Source organism: Malaclemys terrapin, chromosome 2 (assembly GCF_027887155.1).
Source record: "Malaclemys terrapin pileata isolate rMalTer1 chromosome 2, rMalTer1.hap1, whole genome shotgun sequence".
Lineage (NCBI taxonomy): Eukaryota > Metazoa > Chordata > Testudines > Emydidae > Malaclemys > Malaclemys terrapin.
In genome coordinates, this window is record NC_071506.1 from 25,244,641 (window position 1) to 25,265,844 (window position 21,204).

The 21,204-nt window shown below is 45.8% G+C and overlaps 1 protein-coding gene across 5 annotated transcripts in view; it reads left to right on the forward strand.

Moving 5' to 3' along the window:
* Positions 1-9,730: 9,730 nt before the first annotated feature.
* SAMD12 (sterile alpha motif domain containing 12) overlaps positions 9,731-21,204 on the forward strand; it is a 219,729-nt gene continuing 208,255 nt past the window's right edge. For all 5 annotated transcript variants that reach the window (XM_054017288.1, XM_054017285.1, XM_054017286.1 and 2 more), the window contains exon 1: positions 9,731-9,858. In XM_054017288.1, coding sequence (XP_053873263.1) covers positions 9,846-9,858 — 13 coding nt within the window. In that variant the 5' untranslated portion in view covers positions 9,731-9,845. The remainder of the gene's footprint in view (positions 9,859-21,204) is intronic.

Below are 21,204 nucleotides of genomic sequence, written 5' to 3' on the forward strand. Positions count from 1 at the left end.
CAATATAACCCTATATTTTCCTGAACCAGCACTGCCATTTGGTCCAACTCATCATAGTCTGGATAGACTATGGCCATACTTCATCTTTATGAAGGCCGAACAGGGCCGCCCGGGGGGAGGGGGGGAAAGTGGGGCAATTTGCCCCAGGCTCTGGGCCCCGCAGGGGCCCCCACAAGAGTTTTTTGGGGCCCCTGGAGCGGGGTCCTTCACTCGCTCCAGGGCCCCCTGAAAACTCTTGTGGCGCCCGGACCCCCGGAGCGGAAGAAGCTCCAGGTCTTTGGCAGCAGTTCGGCGGCAGGGGGTCCTTTTGCTCCGGACCCGCCGTCGAAGTGCCCTGAAGACCCGCAGCGGGGGGTCCTTCTACCCCGGGACCCGCCACTGAAGATCCCAGGCCCCCTGAATCCTCTGGGCAGCCCTGAGGCCGAAACTCCCTTTGAACTCAATGGGAGTTTAGTGTGCATGCGAACGTAGGCTCAAATGGTAAAGTGGGAGAGGGATTATAATGTATAGACAGACACTTGCATAGATTTCTCAGCGTAATTCTGTTCCTCTCTTCCTTCCCCTCTGCCCTCCCCAACTCCCTCCTTTTCTGCACACTACTGGCTGCTGTCTTCAGTTTTTGATATCTTCTAACATAGCTGGCTGCTTTAATTGTATAATATCTTCCTTCAGTGCTATATGCAGGACCATACCTGCAATACAAGCAGATCTTTGACCCATCAGCTTAAACACTACCACTTGAAGAAAAATAACCTTATTCTCAGTATCTGGCACCCTTCAGTTGGCCTGCAGCCTTGATCCTTTTCAAATAAAAAGAACTGTACAACAAACTCAAATAATGTGAGCAATGCATTGTTGCGGTAATATTTACTTCCTGCCTTTCAAAGCGGTATATGATTAATAGAAAACCAGACATTTCTCTTTTTCTATCTATATCACTGCGAATACTTCCAATAAGAGAGATTTAAATTATAGTAAAAAGAAAAGACTTAATTAAATGACTCAAGAGTAATTGGGATATATAAAAGATTTTACAATAATGCAGCAGCAGTTTATGCTACCTGAGAACATGCCACCATATTTTTTTGGCTTCTAACCACATAAACTCCTATCACCAAATCCTGGCTTTGGGCTACTAGTGTGTATGTCCCAAAAAACATAGCCCCATACTACTATGCTATGTAGTACCTATGCTATCTATCCCTATCTTGGCTTTCCCTAAGAGGTCTAGTCCACACTCCACAGGTCAGCTATTTAGAGCCAGGAAGTAAGCCGGTAAAAGGGCATGTGCTCCTAAATCTCCTAGGTATTTTTGAAAATCTTCCTGCACTTCATCATCCTGATTTGCCCTGAGCGCTTTTGTACCCTCTCTTGCAGGTTTTGGCACAAGTGATTTGCATGGGTAGCTCTGTAAGGATTATCTTGGCACTCCCAGGCTGGCCAAAATACAACACTAATTTTCACCCATTCAGTGCCGTCTTGGCTTGAGGTTGCTTTGCCGGTGCCATGCCTTAGTTTACCCACTTTTCAAGGAGTCATTCAATCAAACTCCTAAAACAAACTCTTCTCTAGTTCAGCCACTCTGCTTCCTGGGGTTGGATTTATTAACATAACAAAATATTCAAAATGAAAGTTCTCAAATCCCCATCAAGTCCATGCTCAGAGGCAGGGTGGTCTATGCATTAGATTGGCAATACACATCCTCACTCAAACAAGTTCAAATCCCAAGAGAATCCAGTCCATGCTCTTCAACTTCCTGCCAGGGTTTCCCTGGTCTCCCCTGTCTGGATGGACCCTTTATTCGGAAAACTCAGTGCTCCTTGCTGCAGTCTAGTTGTTCCCAGCAGCTATTCTCTGCTTTGGCACGCTTCTGCTGAAGTCTCTTACTTCCTGCAGACTCCTCAGTCAGTCAAAGCATCAGGGCCGGGTCTAACTTTTTTGTCATCCCAGGCAAAAACGAAGAGCGCCACCCCGCCGTAACACCCCCCCCCAGCGCCGCGCCGCCGACCCCGCCCCCCCCAGCGCTGCGCCGGGCCGCCGAAATCCCCCCCGAGCGCCGTGCTGGGCCGCCGAAACCCCCCGAGCACCTCGCCACGCCACCGAAACCACCGCCCCCCTCCCGAGCGCCTCATCGAGCCACCCAAACTCCTGCCCCCTCAAAGCGCGGCGCCGCCCAAACCCCTGAGCGCTGCACCGGGCCGCCCGAACCCCCGCGGAGCATTGCTCTGGGACGCCCCAACCCCCGAGCGCCGGGCCAGGCCGCGCCGCCCAAACCCCGGAGCGCCGCGCCGGGCCGCCTAAACCCCCGGAGTGCCGGGCCGGGATGCCCAAACCCCCGCCCCCCCCAGGAGCCGCGCTGGACCATGCTGCCAAAGCCCCCACCCAGCGCCGCACCACGCCACCAAAACAAACAAAAAAACCCTCGAGCGCCGCCTCGCCGAACAAAAACACCGTAGCGCCCCCCCGCCACCCCAACATTGGCCGCCCCTTATAAGGTGCCGCCCCAAGCATGTGCTTGGTCAGCTGGTGCCTGGAGCCGGCCCTGCCAAGCATCCCCCTTTCTCTGCAGCTTCTTGCTGCTCTTATAGGGGAATCACTTGATCCCTGCTCCAATAGGCCTACTTTCATAGAATCATAGAATATCAGGGTTGGAAGAGACCTCAGGAGGTCACCTAGTCCAATCCCCTACTCAAAGCAGGACCAACACCAACTAAATCATCCCAGCCAGGGCTTTGTCAAGCCGGGCCTTAAAATACTTTGTAACTAGGGTTGCAGGTCTCTAGCCCTTAAAGGGGCAGGACACCATGTCACACTCAGAAAATATGAAGAAATGAAGAATTTGGTCTCTGATATACCAATTGTACAAAGGGCCAGCTTCTGATAATTGAATAGAATCTGACTCCACAAGTCGTCCCATTGAAGTCAACAGAACTATTTGTGGAGTAAATACTATTCAGCATAAATGTGGGGATGAGAATATGGCCCAGAGAGATTTAAACTTTGTTAAAAATGTACAGCAACACTATAGCAATGTAAGAGAACCACAGCTGTGGTTTTGATGTCAGCAATTGTTCCCTACTGCTGTTCTGTGGTAATCTTGCTTAAGGACATTGCCACAAATTTGCTTAAAGCAACAACCACTTGGCATGCTCCTAAGTTTGCATAAAACCGCTGTCTTGCTCACCACAATAATTGATTAATCATTACAAACAACTCTTTCAGATCATTTGAAAATGGCATTTCCATGTATCTGGCAGTATTCAATGGCACACATGCCGCATTGTGTGCATGATTTAATACATTGGATTGTATAATACCACGGTAACAATCATCCACTTTATGTAGAAAAGGGATATAAATGTAGTAAGCAGGCACAATATTGCCAACTGCAAGCGTTCAAAAAGCATGAGAAAGGCCCCAAAATCATGAGATTGGCATAACAATGGTGAAAATGTAAAAGTATAATGTGTGTATGTCAGAGTGTGTGTGTCTTTTTATTTGCCTTCTGGGGACTTGAGCCCTTTGGCACACTCAAGTCACATTTTAAAGCTTTTCTCTGCTTTTCTTGCATGAGGGCAAGAAAGTTACCAGTCTTTAAACTGAAAGCTGAGATCCTGATGTAATCAATTGACTACAGGAGCTGGGAATATACAAAAAACACCAGATATCACAACAGTCATGATAAAATCCCGAGAGCTGGCTACACAGCATGCCCTTTGATCCTGGAAATAAGGGATCACCTTATAAGACCATTCTACAACTTAAATAGTATTTGAAATATATTTAGCCAATAATTACTATAGGTACAAATAGTTAATTATAATACTGAGACAGTTATTATGAAGCAAAATCACTACACCACTAAAACATGCTCGCTGCTGCCTTAATGTATAATATGACTAATGTTTAAATGATATTAAATATATTTTTGAACCTGTGTTTCTTATTTCTGGGATGATTACAAATTCTTGGATAGTGGAATGCAGTTCTTACTAGAAGCAAAGGGGGAAATTGTGGAAAGGTAATTAATAAAAAGCTTTTTCCTTGGATGATATAAATGGCAAAGGATCTGGCTCCAAATAGTTATTTATATTTTGACATGCAGTAGAGTTTTGCTAGCCTGTAATATTCCAGTTGTGGGATCTGATCCACACAGACAGAAGTGTCTTGCTTGTACGGGAAAGATTGCAGGACTGGGGCCTAAAATATCAGTCTCTTCCCATTTTTCAGCAGAGATAGGGAATATAACAGCAGATGCTTTAATTGGGTCCCATCACATTAAGAATTTATTACTTTTACAAAATATACCATAGCACAGTTACTAAAGTACAGTGAGATATTGAAACTGAACTACAATTATGCATTCAGTATCAGGGGGTAGCCGTGTTAGTCTGTATCTACAAAAACAACAAGGAGTCTGGTGGCACCTTAAAGACTAACAGATTTATTTGGGCATAAGCTTTCGTGAGTAAAAACCTCACTTCTTCGGATAGTTCAGTTTCACTATCTAGGGGGGGAGGGATAGCTCAGTGGTTTGAGCAATGGCCTACTAAACCCAGGGTTGTGAATTCAATCCTTGAGGGGGGCCACTTAGGGATCTGGGGCAAAATCAGTACTTGGTCCTGCTAGTGAAGGCAGGAAGCTGGACTTGATGACCTTTCAAGGTCCCTTCCAGTTCTAGGAGATAGGATATCTCCATTAATTATTATTATATGTAAAATCAACAAAGGGCATTTTGGCTATATGTGCATATAAGCTGGGGAATGACCCAGCAGGTCTTTTTCTTAAGGAATGACATTGATTCAAAGAAATCAGAATAAATTAATATAAGCAAAAACAAGGGTGCACAAAAACTCCCCACCTTCCTCCTAGAACTCTGGATATGAACCAAGCCTCCCTAAAGGCATTCTTCCCTCTCTTCTGCCCAAGCAGCTCTGAAAGAGGAATAGGGGAGCAGAGCTGGAGTTAAGCCCTTGTTCACCACTTTTATTCCAGTTGGTTGCATTTGTTACTAAAACCTTCCATGCTGTGTCTTATTTAAAATATAATGGAAAAGCGTGGGGGGGGGGAGGGGGACTCCACTATGTTTTTAATCAATGTTATTTACATATACAGTTCTGGGGCCATAACAGTTATCCCATACCATAGAGGATTTATCTACCCTGAAGGGTGAATTACATTTAATAATACTGAGTTCCTTTTAAGAAAAATCCACATGCTGATATTCTGCAGTACACATGGGCATTTTAAGGCTCCAGAGATGTAGCTTGTAAGTAGATATTATGATATCCTGCGATAAGGCTGATGTCATGCCAGTGTTTTATGGGAAACTTAAACATGGCTATAGTATCACTATACAGATTAAGGTCTATTCAATTAAATAGATCATGATCAAAGTTTGCAAACATATCCCAACCTGAGATCTTAAAAGGGCCTGATTTTTAGTGGGTGGGTGCTCATCACTTTCCTAATCAGGCACTTTTAGGGTATGTCAAGCAGGGCATCCAAAAATGCAAGCCTCCAGAATCACTAGTCACATTTGAAAATCTTGGCCTATAGCAATGAGCACAGGGTGTAACTCTCTGGCACACCATTAAAGAGATCATCAGGTGAAGACAAGCAAGTGCCTGTATCACAAGCTCATTGTTCGTACAAAGAGCCACTCAGATCTTAATGAGTAAATTGTTGAATTTTTCAGTCAAGTGAAAGGGAAATAGAAAACAACATAGACATGGGATAATACTGTGGTAATGTATAAAACACTTAAGGCTTGGTCTATACTCAGAAATGTTACCGGTATTGTTAAGTTAATTAGGGGAGTGATTTTTTTGCCAACAGCTATGCCAGCAAAATGCCCAGTGTAGATGCAATTAGACTGGCAAAAAAAGACCTTTTGCTGGACAGTAACCCTTATTTTACTTGGGGAACTTGTATAAGTGATACTGGCAAAAGGACTTTTTTGCCAGTATAAACCATATCTATGCTAGGAAGGCTTGCTGGTGTATATACCAATATAGCTATATTGGCAAACCTTTAACGTGTAGAGGAGATAGATGAGGAGAAAGACAGAAAATAAAAAAGGGAATGAAAGAAAAATAAGATAGAAGGCAAGTGGGAGGAAGAGGCTTTCTTTGGGTCAAGGAAATTCTCTGGGCTTTGTAGGCTATGATTTAAGATCTGGTGTTAGATAGAGAGTTAGCTAGCCTAATCTAACAAACTACAGCCTCTGCTCCCTCCTGCATTTTAACTCAACCAGCCTGGTATATGTTAAAATACACTTGACTAGAGTTTAGAAGGTTTTAGGTAGTGCAATCTGTAATATTGCATTTTTAAATGCTTGGTGGCCTTATTTACCAGATCGCTCTTACAACAGCTGCAAAATTATCATTGAAAACCAAAATTCTTTTTCAAAGACTGATTAAAACTATGGCCACCTATGAATAATCACAGTTGCCACTGTGCTATACACCATTGCTATTCAGAACATCACAGCAACAGCAGGGATAGAACTCAGACCCTCCTGTTTCAAAAATATACCCCCCTACCACTTGAACTAAAGGAAAAAATCTCCATTAGCATTATAGGGTCTGTCTGACTCAAAGAAACAATTCTGAGTCTAACTAGTAGAGGGTAATGATATACATACACACCAGCTGGTTAATTATGCTAATTTGTCTTTTAAGATTACCACAATTCATAGTGGGTGGTTAAAATAAATACATAAACTTAACCCCTCTCCCCAAAAATAAACAACACTGGGGCGGGACTGCATAAAGGTTGTCACCTGTGCTATAGCAAATTGACAAAGGTTATTGTTTTTTGTGCTTGGAAGTGTCACCAGCTCTTTGCAATCCTTATTATTTATAGAGCATTGCAGATATTCCCAGTGCTTTACAGACCACATAAAAGACAAGGTTGCTGCTAGGGACCTTGTAACCTGACTCAGACATACCCAGTATGAAGACTGATCACTCAAATGCATATGAAAGTAATCAGCATAGTTGAGGTAATCACTATAGGTCAGCACTAGAAGGTTTCATGAAAGGAATGTGTTTTAAAGGTGCCCTGTATACGATTTTAGGTGCATCTTCAGGATATACAATGAAGGATTGGAAGATTTTTTTCCCCCAGAATCAGGGTTGTTGTTTTTTTTTAATCTTGCTTGTTTTATTACTTTAAAAAATATCAGGAAAGTCAAAATTCCTGGTTTTGCATCAAGGCCTCTTGTGGAACCCCAGTACATGTTTATCATGCGTTCACACCCTATTTTGAACTAGTGGGACATTTAATATGTAATGAAGATGTCCTTTCTCCAAAACGTTCACTAGTTGTTAGCACCTATTTAACTCAAATACAAATAGAAACAAAAACTATAAAGTTGCAAACAGCCTAACCCCTTGTTTTCTCTGTCACTCAGTTTTTATTTTCTTGAATCTTGTAGTCATAATTGTATTAGTTCCCCCCAATTGCTATAGACTCTTCCAGAGTAGACAAATACTAATTTTTTTGTATGTATTTAAAACAAGGCAGAAAAATGTTACTTTTTTGGGGAAAAATCGTTACCTCACAAAGAAACAGAAAAGGGCACAAGCCCACTCACTCCCCCTCTCTCCCATGGCATGCAAGATTTTCAGAACAGCTTTTAAGGATGAGCGGTTGCTTGGAAAAAGAATTGTGGGAGGTTGAAGCAGTGCTCTATGGATATGTCTATGCAGCAGTAGGTGAAATGCATGTACATGTGACTTGCCCATGTGACTCCAAACTCCATCTTGTTGCTGTAATTTTCCACAATAAGAACAATGGGGTTCCTTTCACATGGCAGAAGCTATAAAGGGCCCTGGAAACACCTCCATTTTTCCTCTTTCCTGCTGAAACCTCTGGAATATGAACTTACATTAATGGGAACATTCTAACCAATGGACTGAGGACCTTCCAATGATTTGGAAGCAGCCAGAGACTTGACTTAAGCCAGCAGTTTATTCCATCACTGCTATAAGCCTGAACCAAGAACTTAATAAATTTGTTAGTCTCTAAGGTGCCACAAGTACTCTTGTTCTTTTTCCGGATACAGACTAACACGGCTGCTACTCTGAAACTTTGCAATTACAGTATGTATTTGATTCCTTTAACCAATTTTAACTTTCTTTCTTTTTGTGAATAAAACTTTAGATTTTTAGATACTAAAGAATTGGCATCAGCATGATTTTTGGGTAAGATCTAAGTTATATACTGATCTAGGTGTGTGGCTGGTCCTTTGGGATCAGAAGAACCTTTTCTTTTATGAGACTGGTTGTAAAGAACCAGTTGGAAACACCTTTAAACCCTGTGTTTTCAGTGGTAATATAAGGACTCTGGGATGCCCAAGGAAACTGCTTTTATGACTTTTTGTTAGCCAGTGCGATGAAACAGAAGTTCACTTTTGTTGCTGGTTTGGTATGGGGGGATTAGCCACCAGTCTTGGGGTGTGTCTGCCCTATTTCTCAGCTGTTTGTCCTGAATTTAGCACCCTCAGTTGTGACCCACAGAAGTACAGTTACGCATCTCTTGTGAGGAGTCAAGGAGGCTTTCTCCTCCCCTTCAGAATGTTTAATTATTCATCTGAGGATGGGCGGTGGGTGTTCAGGATTGGTCCAACTCTGCTCCCACTGAAGTCAATGGTAGTTTTACCATTGACTTAACTGGAAACAGAATTAGGCCAATGTTGAGCACTTTTAAAAATCCCACCCCTCATGTGAAATTGTCTGAAACATTTTGAAATAAGCAATAAATAAGAAGTGTGGGAGCCTGTAGAGGGCGCCGACATGGGCCCTGGGAATAGGTACATTTATTAATGTATACAGTACAAATCTGTGGGGAAAACTATATTTGATTTTAAGAATTAAGTCCAGTTTTATATTAAGCAACATCATTAAGATGGCCTTGCCCCACAGATTTTACAAAATAAAGCCGATTAGAGGATGTTCATTTTTCCATGCTAGCATCTATTGAATTGGTATATGACAGCACTGGAAGGGAAAGAATTTCTAGATTGCATGAAAGCATTATTACTTATTTAACATTGTCAGTGTTCTCAGTGCTATATGAAAAGAGGCCCCATCCCCAGGGAGCTTAGATACTATGGTGATGGACTTGGGATAGATGGAGCCTAGGAAGGCAGTCCAAATCAGAAAATATTCACACTTTATTTTGTCAATTAGCATGCAATTGCTAAAATGAGTGCTGAAGTCAGATTTAATGCAACCATTTTGCATTCTGACAGCTACAAAGCAACTGCCTAGGGAACAGATGCTCTTTGCTTTGCAAGATCTCTGGTCACAATCTGCTGTGGCGAGCTCCCCCAAATCAATACAAGGCATTTTTTTCACAAATCCAAATCTTCCTCCCCCACCTTCTGCCCGTACCTGTCTCCTTCCCTAATTTGACAAGGAAGTTCTCAATCAAACAGCCCCACTCCAGCTCTCCGGTAAGACCGAACTGCTGCATTTCGGGACTTGTAGTTCTCTCCGCTCCCCCGTCTAGTCTCTGATCAAAGCAAAACCTGCAGCGCGCTTTCCCACCTCCCTGCGATATTGATCTCCGGGCCGGGCATTATGTGCGACCGTGAAGCGAGGCTCTTCCCCCTGGGGCTGTATGGACCCCTGCCTGAGCACAGCTGGGGGACTACATATCCCAGGCTGCCTCGGGCGCCGGCTACCCCTTGTTAGCGTGAGAGCTGCAGGTTGATCGTCTTGGTCGCAGATGAGCAGAGAGAAAACATTGGAGGGGGAGAGAGAGGGAGAAGGGGGGCTAGAGGAGCAGTGCCTTGGGCAGACGAATTATGCATGCACTAGGCGAGCGCTGAGAGAATGGCTGTGGAAGGTAAGGGCTCCCCTTCCCCTGCCTTGTCCTTGTGCACGCTGAAGCGCCCGCTGCTTCTGCGGGGGACCCTCCCCCCTGGCACTCACCTGAGCAGCCGAGGGGCTGGCCCCGCGGAGCAGGGACGGGGAAGGCATCAGTCCAGGCTTCCCAAGGGGAGCGGTAAGCGGGGCTTTGGCCACATGCCGTGGGCTGGCTGGCGAGTGCACCCAGCGGATCCAGGTGCCTGAGAAGCGCCCCCTCTCCTCCCTCGTACAGCCCATAACCCGGTCGTGCCAGTGAAACCTGCCCTCCTTAGCCTGGCTGGGCTGGAGGGGGGATTCCTCCCCCAGAGCTCCGCCGCGTCTCTTTGCTTTCAACCCCCACCCTCTTTATGCTAGAAGAGCTGGTAGATGATACATCTGATTCACGCCCTCCTCTTATAGTAGTGCTTGGCTAGGCCAGGGATTGAAATCCTAGCCCCTGGAATTCACCCCAAGAAGGGCCAGTGTTTTGACTTCTGACATAAGTAGCTGTTTGTGTTTAATTACATTGTGGCTGAATTGGAGTGTATAATCAGGTGGCCATGGGAACAAAGAATGGCTCTGGATTGTGGGTGGGTTTGTTTTATTTCCAGAATAGTAGGGGGCTGCCTATGCCTCTTTAGCCATTATTACCTGGCCTTCCTTGAGGCTACCTGGGCTCTTTCCATTGCAACTGGTATTTTTCAGTTAAAAAACTTCAGAACTGGCTCCAAGGTGCTAATGTTACACACAGGAAAGGCAGCTGAGCAGCACATGCGTATCGCAAAAAATATCTAGGTTTTCTATTTTAGCATGAATTGAGTATGCCGTATCACCCCTCCTATCTTGCCCGCCCATATTTTTTTTAAATGCAAAAGCAGATGCTATAATTATCTCCTGTTACCTTAAATAGCTTCTACATTTCTGAAGTGTAATATGGTGACACTATTATGCTTTCCAATCACAATCTAGAAAGTGAATGTAAATCTGGTTGTATTAGCGGGAGTTTCTAAGATATGGGTGCCAGAGTATGCTATTGTGTCCCACTCCGGCAAGTGGAGAACGGGAAAAAATTCATACACCACAGGCCAGATTTAATAAATCATAATAAAAGCCCGGCTCCCATAGAAACACCTAAGTGGAGTGGCAGCTGCTGCGTACTTGAGCACGTCTGAAAATCTGACCACTTTATTTAGGTGCTTAACTAGAAGCCAAACTCGTCTAAGAAACTGACGAGGTGTACTTGTGTTTTGCTCCCACTGAGTACTTCAGGGAGATTTAGGTGAGAGAATTTGAGGTTAGGTACACTAGGAAAAATAAACTCATTTTTTCTGTACTGTCCCTCCCAGAAATTCATGCTTGCTTGCGACGCAGTATATTCTAGTACACAAAGCATGGGTCTAGGTATCGGGAATTCCTAAATTCTAATCTCATCCTGGCCACTGCCTTTCTCTGTGGCCTTGGGTCAGTCATTAAACCTCAGCTTAATATTTTGAAAAGCATCCTTTAATTGTGGGTGTCTCATTTATTGGGTTCCCAAGACAACACTGAGCTTGATTTCTCCCCCCTTTCCCCCTCCCCCCAAAGGTGCTAAGTATCAGCCACTCGATTCACAGTCAAAGGCCTGGTCCACACTAACCCTCCACTTCGAACTAAGGTACGCAAATTCAGCTACGTTAATAACGTAGCTGAATTCGAAGTACCTTAGTTTGAACTTAACGTGGGTCCAGATGCGGCAGGCAGGCTCCCCCGTCGATGCCGCGTACTCCTCTCGCCGAGCTGGAGTACCGGCGTCGATGGCGAGCACTTCCGGGTTTGATCCCAGAAGATCGATTTCTTACCACCAGACCCGGAGGTAAGTGTAGACCTACCCAAAGGGAGCTGCTGGTGCTCTACGTCACTGAAAATCAAGCCCACACTGTTTCAAACTGGACACCCAAAATCCGCTTTGAAAAATTTGGATCCAGGTTCTGGTTTTCTCTAGGCAGGCACCCAGTGCTAGTCGCTATTTCTGAAAACGTGGTTATATGTATCTAAATAAAGCTGGCCTCCCAAAATTAGTCATTCTGCCTTAAAATTAGAATTTGTCCTTAAAACTCTGTATAGGCCAGATTAATTACTTATCTAAGCAGATGCAACTCCATTATTTTTTTTTATTTGTGAACCATGATAAATGAAGAGTCTTGGTTTAATTACAGCTGCTTCTGTGGCAAAAAGGGGTTAGCAATGCAATGCTATGGTGCCTTCTATAAACCTTCTTTATTCACTTGATTAAACTCTTCTTATTCTGTCTCCTAAATCCATTCATGTCTTTAATAATTCTTGTCATTTATGCAGTGCCTTCCATCTGAGAGCTCAAAAAGCATTATAAATATTAATGAATTAAAGCTTTGCTAAACCCTTGTGAGGTAGGGGAATATTATCTTCATTATATATATGGGGAAACTGAGGCACAAAAATTAAGTGGCCTTCCCCAGGTCATAGGGGTAGTTTGTTGCAGAGGTGGGAATTGAATCTAGATATTTTACCCACCAAGCCTCTCCTTCTCAACAGGTTCTATCTCACTGGGAGCTATCTGCATTTTGCAGGGTGACTGAGATGAGACTGGAGTGTGCAGAAGCCTCACCAGTGTGCAGAAGCCCTCCCCCATCCTTAGGGGAGGATGATAATCCTGTTTCCTTTCCTCCAGCATCTTCCTGGGAGGGGAGAGAGAAATGGCAGAGAGCCTTTCTCTTGTTCTTAAGAGGATTTGGGGCTTCTCTTCTCTTTATTTCCCCCTGGCAAAAGCAAAGAGCTTCTCCCATTGGGCATCCCTATGTTTTTCTCCTCCCATGTAGACTCTATTGATTGCTTCAGCTCCTGAAATTGTCCTAAATCCTTCTCTCTCTATCTCTCTCCAGTTGTGTCCCCACTCTTCTTTGTGTCCTCTTTTTGTCTTTCCCTCCATTTGTGTTTCTTGTGATTGTCTCTCCCCCTCTCTCTGTGACTGTGCATGTGTGAGAGAGGAAGGATTGCTGTTCTCACATACTAGCCAGGTAAGATGGCTACCTGCTTTTCAAAGTGTCTGTCTGTCTGTCTGTCTGTCTCTCTCTCTCTCTCTCTCTCTGGGGGGGAAGTGGGGAGGATGGACGGATGGCAAGGCTTATGTTTTCTTCATGGGATAAAATCATACTTTTACACTGAGGTACATCTCTACCCTAATATAACACGAATTCGGATATAACACGGTAAAGCAGCGCTCCGGCGGGTCAGCATGTCTGGCTCCGACACGCTGCTCTGAGCGGCATGATTAAGGGTGCCGGGCCAGGGCCGAGGGGTTGGATAAGGGGCAGAGGGCCTCAGGGGACAGGGAGCAGGGGGGAGCCACAGCCCGAGGAGGGGAGCTGCAGTGCTGGGGAACGTCACACGGGCTCCAGCTGGTGCCAAGAAGTTGGGGAAGACTGGTCCATGCAGGGAAATTGCAAATCCAGGGCAGGGAGAGGTGCCCGTCCTAGACAGCGCCCCTGTCCTGGCACTGGAGGACTCGGCACACAGCGGGCCTGGCTGGCAGGCTGTGCCCTGCTCGCAGCAGTGCCAGGTGGGCTCTCTGGGTCCATAGCGCGCCGTACTACCTGCCCGCAGTCAAGGGCTCCGTGTGCCCCGGCGGGCAGCTGGCCGTGGCCTCCTCACCAGAGACGGCCTGCGTGGGGCTCTGTGGAGGAGGAGAGATGGGTTAAGCGTGGGCACGCAGGGCAGGAGTCACCCACCGATGGCTCACCCTTCCCTGGTCCCATGTGGGCACCTTGGGTGAGGCTGCCCGCCCCGCTCCCCCTCGCAGGCTTGGCCGCTGGGCTGGGCGCACTCTGCGGACAGGGCAGCGGCTGCTGGGCCAGTTCCCCCTGCCCCGCCCCCGGGGGGCTCGCTCCAGCTGATGTGGTTGAGCAGGTGTGGGCACTTCTGTGCACCGGCTCCCCGAATCCTAGCGCCACGTCCCGGTGCAGCACGTGGCTCAGCGTGGGAGTCCTGGGGGTGATTAGGGATGGGGGGGGTTGGATGGGCCGGGAGTTTGGAGGGGTCAGTCGGGGGCAGAAAGTAGGTGGAGATTGGATGGGGGCGGGACTTCTAATAATGGAGATGCTCGAGGCTAAAGCAAGTTCGATATAATGCGGTTTCACCTAGAACGCTTAATATCTTTATTAATGATCTGGAGGATGGTGTGGACTGCACTCTCAGCAAGTTTGCAGATGACACTAAACTAGGAGGCATGGTAGATACACTAGAGGGTAGGAATCGGATACAGAGGGACCTAGACAAATTAGAGGATTGGGCCAAAAAAAAACCTGATGAGGTTCAACAAGGACAAGTGCAGAGTCCTGCACTTAGGACGGAAGAATCCCATGCACTGCTACAGACTAGGGACCGAATGGCTAGGTAGCAGTTCTGCAGAAAAGGATCTGGGGTCACAGTGGACGAGAAGCTGGATATGAGTCAACAGTGTGCTCTTGTTGCCAAGAAGGCTAACGGCATTTTGGGCTTTATAAGTAGGGGCATTGCCAGCAGATCGAGGAACGTGATCGTTCCCCTTTATTCGACATTGGTGAGGCCTCATCTGGAATACTGTGTCCAGTTTTGGGCCCCACACTACAAGAAGGATGTGGAAAAATTGGAAAGAGTCCAGCGGAGGGCAACAAAAATGATTAGGGGTCTGGAGCACATGACTTATGAGGAGAGGCTGAGGGAACTGGGATTGTTTAGTCTCCAGAAGAGAAGAATGAGGGGGGATTTGATAGCAGCCTTCAACTACCTGAAGGGGGGTTCCAAAGAGGATGGAGCTCAGCTGTTCTCAGTGGTGGCAGATGACAGAACAAGGAGCAATGGTCTCAAGTTGCAGTGGGGGAGGTCCAGGTTGGATATCAGGAAAAACTATTTCACTAGGAGGGTGGTGAAACACTGGAATGTGTTACCTAGGGAGGTGGTGGAGTCTCCTTCCTTGGAGGTTTTTAAGGCCCGGCTTGACAAAGCCCTGGCTGGGATGATTTAGCTGGGAATTGGTCCTGCTTTGAGCAGGGGGTTGGACTAGATGACCTACTGAGGTCCCTTCCAACTCTGATATTCTAGGATTCTATGAACGCGGTAAGATTGTTTTTGGTTCCTGAGGGCCGCATTATGTCAGGGTAGAGGTGTGTATGATTCTTTGTGTGATCAGTGCTTGAAATCCTACTTATTGTCTTACCAAATGTTTCTTAGTCTCTGCATATAGGGTATGTGTCATAGGCACCAAATAAGCAATGTCCCTTGCAACAACAGGGCAGGTGGTGCTCTGTAGCTGGAAGGAGGTTTTGGAGCCATGTGGCATTCCTACTTCCTGCAGGAAGCCAAGAGATTACTTATCCCTCACTGCTCCACTCTTCTCTGCCTGTGCCTCCCTACCCCAGAAAGGAATGGGAAATTAGTCAGCCACAGACCTCCTACCTGGTTTGTCTAGTATCCACTAGTGGAGGGAAGCTATTTTTTTCTTTCGTACCTTAAGGTCAGGGGTCCACCTGCATAGCTCTCCTTGCAGGATCAGGGCCTTACTCAGTCAAGTGTCCAGGAATTTAGCTGGTACAGCAAATACCCAGCACCGGATTTGAAAACCTGAAACCTTTTCCTCCGTGTTGGGGCAGTTGGGCGAGGGTGGCATTGCAATCACAAAATGTGAGATTTGGTGTAGCTCCTTTGTGTGTTAGAGAATAAACACCTGAATGGCTCGGGGGAGGGAGACAACTAGTACAGCATGGGGCTTAGTTTTAGATCAGTATAATTAACCTACGAGGTAATGTGTGGAATGGCTGGATTAGCGAGTTTCATGGTGTCTGTATTTCCTGCTTCACTAGAGAATTGCTTGGGGTGGGGAAAATCCATTTGCAGGCCTTAAAGTGAGCCTATGTAGATGGGAGCACTGCCAAGGTAGGTCTATTTTTAGATCTAACAGTTTTGACAATGCTCCTTTCAGTGTTTGCTTCCCCTCAGTAAGAATGAAAGAAGTAGGTCAGAGCTCGTAGAAAAAGCCTTTGGATCTTTGTTACAATGGTTCACAAAATATTTTTCTTTTAGCTCTTGCAGTGGGGAAGGCGGGGGGAGGATGACTCTAGTACATATTTATTGCTCATGAAAATGAGTGACTGACAGCACTGGCTAGATAACACAGGCATACCGTACACAAGCAGCCCCTGTGGCTCTGACCCACAGTATCCTACCCTACCTATTCCTGAGCAAAAATGCTGCTAATTATATTGTATGGTGGTTTTATAACAAATGCTACGGTCTGACTTCTGTCAGTTTGGTTTTAGGCCTGGGTATAGTATGAATAATGCTTCGGCTGCTGAACTCTTCCTGACAATTGACTGAGAGTAGGAGTCCAGTTCTTGTTGCCCTAGGGTTCCCTTAAAATGCTGTGGCAGCATAAGTGACTTTAAAGGCAGTGGATCTGCACCCTGGGGAATACTGTCATTAAAAGGACTTGCATGGACCTGGTAGGCTCACCCTTGAAAACCCAGGGTAGAAGGCATTTTGGGGTGCTCTGTGAGCAGGGCTTGGGTTGGAACACTGCTACATTCTAGTTGTGATCAGCCCATAGGCCCTCTGGGGCACAAGTGGTCCAAATGTAAGTTAGAGCACTCCTTAGGCTGTTCTAACTTATCCAGGGGCCAAACCACTTTCCCTTCCTCCTCCCTGACACTCCCCTGCTCCTGTACTCATTGAGTACACCTTGGCCGTAATAGACAATCGGGCCCTAGCTCTCATTGCTGATTCTTTCAGATCAGCCATCTGCTCTTGACCATGAGGTGTAAAACAGGTAAATGGATTTTTTTCTTGAGTGTCTTTGTCCTTTCCTCTCAGAGATCCCAGAGTTTTGGGCAGTTGCTTTTCTGCCCAAGGCACTCTCATGCAGTTTTCCATAGGGCTCCATTCTTTCACCCCTCCTGTTTAACTTGTGAATGAAGCCTTCAAGATTCCCAATGTTGTGTGCCACAGACAATAGCAATGGTGGGAAACTGAGAAAAATGCTGTGATATAAGGCCTTGGAGAGTTATTGAGGAAATATAGGTGGCATAGTCTAGTGGATAGGACCTTGGACTGTGAGTTAGGACACTGGGGTTATATTCCTGGCTGGGGGCAGCAGGTTTTATAATTTTTGGTGGTGCCCAGAATGGGTGCAAGTCCTGCCCGCCCCACCCTGTAAGCCCATATATATTTTTTAAAATAATGTAAAAATGGACTGGACACAATAAGCATTTAATAGTTTCCCTATATTGCACAATATCACTATCGTAAGAACAAAATATTTAACTAAAAATATCAACCTTATTAATACTCTTGACTATGGAAACAATCAAGCACTCTTGGATCAATAACCCTCAAAAGCAAATACTTTCTAAATGAAAACAAAATGTAGCCCCTTCTTTTGCGATGCTCTGCAGGAGGCAGCAAAGACTTTTTGTCATTGTTTGGTGGGGGATGGGGCTGTCCCTTGCCCAGCGTGGGGCAGGAGCGGTGATGGCAGGGGGAAGGAGGGTGTCACGACGCTCACCCAACCCCCAGCTGCTCAGGTCCAGGAAGCCCCCTTGCCTCCCCTGTGGTGGGTGCCAAGGGAGCTGCCATCACGTGTGCGCCTGCCCCCTCTACAGGCGCAGCGGCTGCCTCAGCCTGCTGCCGTTGCCGCTCCCTTTGTTGTAGCCGGCAGCGGCCGGTGAGGGAGCACATCATGGTGTGGCAGGGCAGCTGCCCAGGGCAGGCAGGGACACTTGGGGGAGGTGTGTGGCAGCAGCAGGCGGGGCTGGGGGACGCTCTGGGGGAGGCATGCAATGGCGGCAGGTGGGGCCGGGAGAGAGACCTGACCCCAAACATTGGTGGAGCCGGGCCCCCGGACCCTGGATTGTTGGAGGATGGGCACCACGGGCCCATATAACTCACCACCCCTGTGGCTGGCTCTGCCACTAACCTGCTGTACCTGTTCCCATCCCACCCTCCATGTGTCTGAGGTGTTTAGATTGTGGGCATTTTTTGAGGCAGGGATTCTGAGTCCTTCGTTCTTCTGTGAACAAGAGCTATGAGTTGAGGGCTAGTACAAAGCATCTCTTACTTACATTAGTGGGCACTTACTCATGCAAACAGTGGTATTGACTTGAGCTGGATACTTGTGTGAGTAAGTACTTATCCATGAGACTTCAGGGTTCTACAACCTAGCCCTCGGTTATTTGCTAAAGGCATGCAGAGAAGAGGTATAGTTATTAAAGGTGCCAAAAATAGCAGATAGGGGAAAGTGACCAAACTATGCTCTTGGTTATCATTGTTCATTTCCAGAATAATTCCATTCGTTTATTTAACCGGAATTATTCTGGGTTTACGTGAGGGCAACTGAGAGCAGAAATTGGCCAAGGACCACCAAGTAGGAAAGACAAAGTATTTCAGAGAGCTGAATGCTGAATTTTGTAGGACCCTGTAGTGGTGCTTTGGGGTTGGCAGATGCCATATAACCATCTGCTGCTTTGGCTAGATTTCTGGAGGTGGTAGTAACTGTCAGACTTATAATTTATTTACATGGAGCTTTACATTTTCAAAGTGCTGTACAAACAGTAACTGATGAAATACCACAACATCCCTGTAGTGGGGCAGCTGCCCCACTCCTGGACAGCAGAGGTTAAACGCTGCCCAGCTAGGCTGATTGGGGAAGCCGCCACAGGTGTGGCCAGCTCAATTAGGGCCCAGCTGGCCCTGCTAATAGGGCTGGGGGCCAGGAGCTGAGGGAGAGCCCTTCTCTCTAGCCCTGGAGGGAGAAGGGCTAGCTACCTGAGAGGAAAGTACCTGAACTAGAGCAGTGCTGGGGAATAGGGCAAGGGAGCTGGGGAACTCCAGCCTGGTAAAACCCCAGGCTGCAGGCCTTGGTGAAGGCCTACTGAGGTACTGGGGCTGCAGAGATATAGCCCAGGGATAGGCAAAGGCAGCAGGTCCTACCCCCTTGCCAATGATGAGTGGCCATTACATAGCAGTCTGCCCCAGTGAACAGGGGCTAGATGATGACTGGCAGTAGCCACTGGGGCAAGGTGGGTGTAGAGGGTGGGGGTTCCTCTGGGAGGGGAGACCCAGAGTGTGGGAGTACTGCTAGGGTAGAACCCCAAGGTAAAGGGCACCGCGGTCCACGAGGGACACGGGGCCAGCAGCAGGCGAGACACCGGCCTGCAGAGGGCACTCTGCATGCTGGAAAAGAGCTAATTCCCAGACAACCAGTAGGAGGCGCTATGCCGGTGAGTCTCTGCTTTGCTACAATCCCTGTCAGGTTATGTAAATAAATCGTTGTCTCCATTTTACAAATGGGGATACTGAGAGAGAGAAGCTGTGATTTGTTCAAGATCCCAGAGCACATCTGGAGCCAAGATTAGTTCTTGCCAGTCCCTGTGCTCATTCCATTATATCTGAAGTACCAGAGGTAAAAGGATATTGCAGATAGCACTGCAACTTAGCTGTGCTCCAGGGTCTACTGCACTATGGTTAGGCCAGAAAGTAGGGGTGGGAGTGGAAGAGTAGCCACAATAAGCAGCATATTCTCCATGCAGCATGAACTAATGCCGGCATAGCCTAGAAGAATTAATTAATGCTGCTCTAAACAACATTAACTAACCCTACATGCTCTGTGTCTCCCCTAGGAGGAGTCAGACAGAGCAACTAATGTAGGTACTGGGATTTAACATGGACAGAAGCAAGCTGTCTTAGTCCTGCCTGTGAGAACCAAAACATATGCACAAGGAGATACCCATCATGCATCTGGTCAAGAAGAGGGTGGGGGACGGTATTTTGGGTGGATCCCGGTCCTTCTGAATGCTTGTTTGTAGAGTTTTGACTCCTGCCAACTTGGTATCCTCGCTGGCCGTGCAATTTAATAACTGCTTTTTTAATCCCATGAGGTTCTGCTACTGCTTTGTGTATGTGTGAATGCTGTGCGGGAAGATAGAGGTCATAAAATTACTCTATGTATTAATAGTAAAGTTACTGCAAAAGCAAGAAAGACTTTTTTTACTAATTAGTGCTCTTTCCAAAAAAATTAAGAAAGGGGAATTGTGACTTGTATAAATGACAGTTTTCTTCTGTATTTTTCTCTAAGAAAGTAATGATACACTTTCAACGAGCAGTTTATTTCTACAAGAGTGGGCTGGGTATCTGAGACAGTAGGATTCAGTGGTATGAGTAAGCAGTAGGAGGTGAGGAATTGTATTGTAGGAAGGAAAAAAGGAATGTTCAGTCTCCATAGGGAAGGGATGGGCTCAAAGAGTGGGAGGTCTGGTAGGAAGAAGCATGTTGTAATAAAATGAAGAAAAGCAGGGCGGAAAAACAAAAAGTCAATTACGAGATTACAAAATAAGTTAAATAGGCTAATGAGATTTTATAAATATTTTCCATCTTCTTTTGTGATCATAGCAAATTTATATGGGGATAAAGCATGGATTCACAGCTGAATCAAAGTCCAGTGTATTCCATACACTTACTGGATGTATACTTTTATAAACCATAATAAGGAAAATGCAAATTTGTGTCTGATGTATTGATTTCCTTACTGTTACATTTATACAGTAATCAAAAAGACTTTTCCCAATGTCTGTCTGTCTTCAGGTTTTGTGTGCTAGATATCTTCAGAAAATTTCTATTACAGTTGCTGTTTACAGAATTGAATCTCAAAATAAACTACCAAACATTTACTGGCACATTGCCGAATGTGATCTATAGTTCAAATTATACTGCAGTTATTAAAATTTAATTAACCAAGTATGTTTTGTGATGCACACCCCCTGCTCCTTTTTAATGTTTGTTCACCTTGCTTGATTATGCAATGCGCTAACTGCAGATAGACCTGCATCTGCGCACATCTCATGGCAGGATCTGAGCCTTACTTACAAATTCATAAGATTCAGTCATTTGCAATGAGTCTCCCAGTCATTAGCATGACATTAGAGAGCAACTAATACCGAGAAATATTAAAATATAATTATGAATCCTAGATGGAATTGGCAAATAACTCTTCAAAGTAATTTGGCTGTCATTCTAGTGGTCTTAACTTTCATGATTTAAATGCTGCTCTCTTTACGCAAGAAGGAGTTTGCATTCTAAGGTCACAAGATTATAGAATATAGTAATAAAATACAGCATATTGGGGGGGAATCTGGATGGCACAAGGAATGGTAATGGATTATCTTTTATTCTAGATCATTAGTTAAACTAATCTCAGGTGTGGTAGGAAAGTGACTACTTAGTGAACTATCTAAAATGAGCTAAAAAGAACAGGAGTACTTGTGGCACCTTAGAGACTAACAAATTTATTAGAGCATAAGCTTTC